The 4,108-nt window shown below is 48.7% G+C and overlaps 1 protein-coding gene across 1 annotated transcript in view; it reads right to left on the bottom strand.

Moving 5' to 3' along the window:
• Positions 1-4,108, bottom strand: part of LOC107111235 — a 35,957-nt gene that overhangs the window by 5,803 nt on the left and 26,046 nt on the right. Inside the window, exons 3-4 of the mRNA XM_015412176.1 lie at positions 2,534-2,822; positions 631-873 (exon numbers count right to left, since the gene is read on the bottom strand). Coding sequence (XP_015267662.1) covers positions 631-873; positions 2,534-2,822 — 532 coding nt within the window. The remainder of the gene's footprint in view (positions 1-630; positions 874-2,533; positions 2,823-4,108) is intronic.

Raw genomic sequence — 4,108 nt, forward strand, 5'->3', positions numbered from 1 at the left:
TCCCTTCCCCTCCCCACAACAGACACCCTGTGAGGTGGGTGGGGCTGAGAGAACTCTGACACAAACTGCTCTTTTTCAAGGACAGCTGTGCCAGAGCTTGTGACTGACCCAAGGTCACATCAGCAGGTGCAAGTGGAGGAGTGGGGAATCAAACCCGGTTCTCCCAGATTAGAGTCCGCACACTTAACCACTACACCAAACTGGCTCTCTTGTGTTGTGGTGGCAGCTGTTCATTTTTGAATCTGTACAGCCAATATGATCTCCCATGGCCAATCAGAAGCCAGGCTGGCCAAAAGTCCCACTTGGCCCTACCCATTTTCTAAAAACGCTAGGTAGGTGCCATGGCATCCAGGTTGGGGACCTCTTTCAAGAAATATTTCAACAGCCACAAGGACTAAAAACCTGAGCCTGTTAGGTAGCTGAAGCCCAAGGATACCATTATGTTTTCTCCCTATGTTCCCAAAGAATCGTGGCTCATGCAGAGGCCTGATCATGCTCCTGTTTAACAAAAGTCTGCAGTGTTATTCACACCTCATGTCTAACTCCTCTCTCAGCAAGAACAGAGCAGAGGTTGAAAGGGACGGAAGAGATAGACAGCTAAACTAGCTGTTTACGCAAGCATGCCTTCACCTGTCGAAACAGGCCTTCTACCGTCAGCACCAGGAGCATCTGCCAACGTGAATCGCTGCAGTTGGAGGTCCAGGAGACGGACGGCAGCCTCATCCGTAGAGCGCGGCCGGACAAAGTTGCTCTCCCGCAGGCCCGGCAGGTGAGAGAGGGAGCCGACACTACAGCGTGAATCCCCGGGTCCGTCACTGTGTACAGAGGCGCAGGAATCCGAGAGGGAGCCCATCTCGCTGGTCTCATAAAACCCTGAAAATTGCAGAGGGGGGGGGGATGACAAGGTATGGTGATGTGAAACCTAGATCTGACGGCTTTTAGGGGACAAGGATTAGGCAGCTGTCTAATCATGATGATTTAGCCGTGGCACTGATATATAACCTCCACGTGCAGGAGCAATCTACCTCTGAATACAGGAGGCTGCGGACAAAGAAAGGAAGAGGTGTGCTGCTTGTCATGATCCAACTACTACTGTACCAGACAGAAGGTGTGGCACAGTGGCCAAGATCACCTAAATGAGGAATGCCTGGTTCGAATCTCAACAGGCATTGACTTGGTGGCCTCATTTTGATTTATTTAAATATTTCTGTCCGGTTTTTATCCTCAAAGGGGCCCAAAGCAGCTACGCAAGCCACACCCTCTCAGCATCAACCCCTCTTCAGCATTATGGGAACAGTAATTCTGACCTTTCTCATAGGTTGGTCTATCAAGGTCCATGTTGTCTCCTCTGACTGGCAGTGGCTCTCCAGGGACTTAAGAGGAAGTCTTTCACATATCACTTTCTACCTGATCTTTGTAACTGGAGATGCTGGGAAGTCTTTCACATATCACTTCCTACCTGATCTTTGTAACTGGAGATGCTGGGGATTTGAACTTTGGACGTTCTGCATGCAAAGCAGATGCTCTCCTACTGAGCCACAGCACTGCTGACAGGATTGATGTAAGGATTACAAGACAATGTGTGTGAAACACTTTAAAAGCACCATATAAATGTTAACCACTATCATTATTATTACTAATAAAGTGAAGGATGTTCCGCAGTGTGAGCTAGCCCACAGTTTTTTAGCCTCTGGCTCAGATATTTTTGTCTTGGCTCAGGAAAGATGGCTCCAGAGCAAACCAATTTCTGCGGCAGCCAAATCGCTCGCTCACAATTTTAATGCCGGTAGCTCACAAAGTAGATTTTTGCTCACAAGATTCCACAGCTTAGTGGGAGCAGACACGCCCACTCTCTGTGGTAGCAATTGGAGTGCATGAGAGAGGAAAAAATAAATTGCATGCACAAATTTAAAAGGAAACATCGAAAATACCAACAACTTCTTCAAGTACTTCAAAGTGCTCACGACTGTTACCATCTGTCCTAGCCCTTATTACCCACTCGCCGTGAGTGCAAAAATGGTGGTACTGCGTGGAACTGTGGCCACTAAGGATACCATCCTGGTGACATCAGTTCCCGTGTTAGTTGTTGTGGAGAGCACTTATGTTGCACTGAATGTTTTTAAAATGCAGTTTTAATGTTTTATGTATTGGGCATTGGCCCCAACTGTACGCCGCCCTGAGCCCGTTCGCGGGGAGGGCAGGTTATAAATTTAAATAAATAAATAAATAATAAAGCTTCAGAAAGTAAGACTCAGAGTTTGAAGGGGCCATAAAGGCCACTAATCCAACCCCCTGCTCAATGCAGGATCAGCCTAAAGCATCCCTGAGAAGTGTTTGTTGAGCCGCTGCTTGAAGACTGCCAGTGAGGGGGAGCTCACCGCCTCCCTAGGCAGCCGATTCCACTGCTGAACTACCCAGGATCCACAGCCGGAATGGAGACTCCTGCATCCAGGTCATTCTAAGCCTGCTCAGAGAGGAAGAAGGAAGTTATCCCTTGGGCCGCCGGATTCCAAACCTGCAACAGAAGTCGTACCTGAGCTGGGCCGGGAGTCTGCCTCCATGATCTCCTGGGCATCCCCTCCATTGACTCCAGCTTTCTTGGGGAAGAGCAACTGTTCGCTGACCATCCGTAACCTGAGGCAGCCAGTGTCAGATCTGTCTCCTGCATGAACACGGAGAGCTCCAGAAGCCACCTCAATGTTCTCCGATGAGCTGTAGGAGACGCGAGGCTTCTTGGGAGTCCCGAGAAGGTCCTCGGATTTGCTGCGGTCCAGCTTGACTGCAGGTGGCAGGTCACTGCTACCCTGGAGGTTTCCGTCTTTCTGCGGGCAGGATCACACAAGCAAACTTTGCATCAGATTGAGTGGTCAGGAAAGGCCAGGGGGATCAGTGTTCTGTGCTATGGACTCGGGCATGCTTGGTTGGGACAGCTTCCCCCACCCAAGCGAAGCCTTATGAAGTGGCCACCTTGCAAATGCTAAAACCAACAGATGCCCAGTGCCTGAGCTTTCTCTGCCGTGGCCTCCAATTGGTGGAATGGCCCTCCTGACCAGGTCAGGAAGGCTCTGCACACTTTTATCATCATCGGCAGAATGTCTGAAATGGAATTGTTCAGGAAGGTGTGGGATCAGGTGGTTGTTTTAATGTCTGAGGAACATTTTTGGACAGTTCTGACTACTGGGTTAAATGCAAACAAAATCAACTGCCTTAAAAGCACAGAAGCTTTATTTACACAGTATCTCCAGTCCTTCACTTTTCCCAGAAATACTGTTCAAACAAATTACAATGATGACCTAATTCCAATGGTAACAAAAGAAATTTTACTTACAAAAATAGAAGCACATCTTACATGGCATATTCATGTAGGGACATTTAACTTATTGTGAACGGATTAACTTCGAAAAGGTTAACTTGCTATAAGCTCCAAGCCCAGGTAAGAGAGAGAAGAAGAGAGGTCCTATCTCCCTTATATATAAAAGCCGAATGGTGGTGGCACTTCTCTAGAACATTCCACACGCTCCAGAATTGGTTGGCGCCCTGGTGTGTCACTCAGAATCTGTCCCTATCCACTGGCTGCATTGCTTGAGTCTCGCCTCCAACATTCTAAACAGTTTGCTGTTCCTCCCCCCCCCATAGCCAGTCAGAACACAGAGGTTATTTGCATATGCAGCCTCATTGGCCTTTGCCTTGGAACACAGAGGTCGTTTGCATATGTGACTTGATTGGCTTTTGCCTCTAACATTCTAAACAGTTTGCTGTTCTGAGGTAAAATGTGTCCAATCTCCAGGTGAGGGCTGGAGATCACTCAGAATTACAACTGCTTTCCAGATGGCAGAGATCAGTTCCCCTGGAGAAAATGGTCGGCTCTGTATCCTTATATGCTGCTGAGGTGGCCCCCGTATTACAGCCAATGTGACATACCAGCCAGGGCTTCAGAGCACGGGAGAGGCTGCAGGTGTGTGGGGGGTGGAAAGCTGAAGAGTGAGGGGGAAATAAAGGTAGGTTGATGATTGGCTGAGAAGGAGATGGGGTTGCCAACTCCAGGTGGGAAATTCCTGAAGATGTGAGGGATGGAGCCTGGAGAGAGTGAGGTTTCAGGAGGCATGGG

This window comes from Gekko japonicus, unplaced genomic scaffold (assembly GCF_001447785.1).
Source record: "Gekko japonicus isolate JY-2015 unplaced genomic scaffold, Gekko_japonicus_V1.1 scaffold2386, whole genome shotgun sequence".
Classification (NCBI taxonomy): Eukaryota; Metazoa; Chordata; class Lepidosauria; order Squamata; family Gekkonidae; genus Gekko; species Gekko japonicus.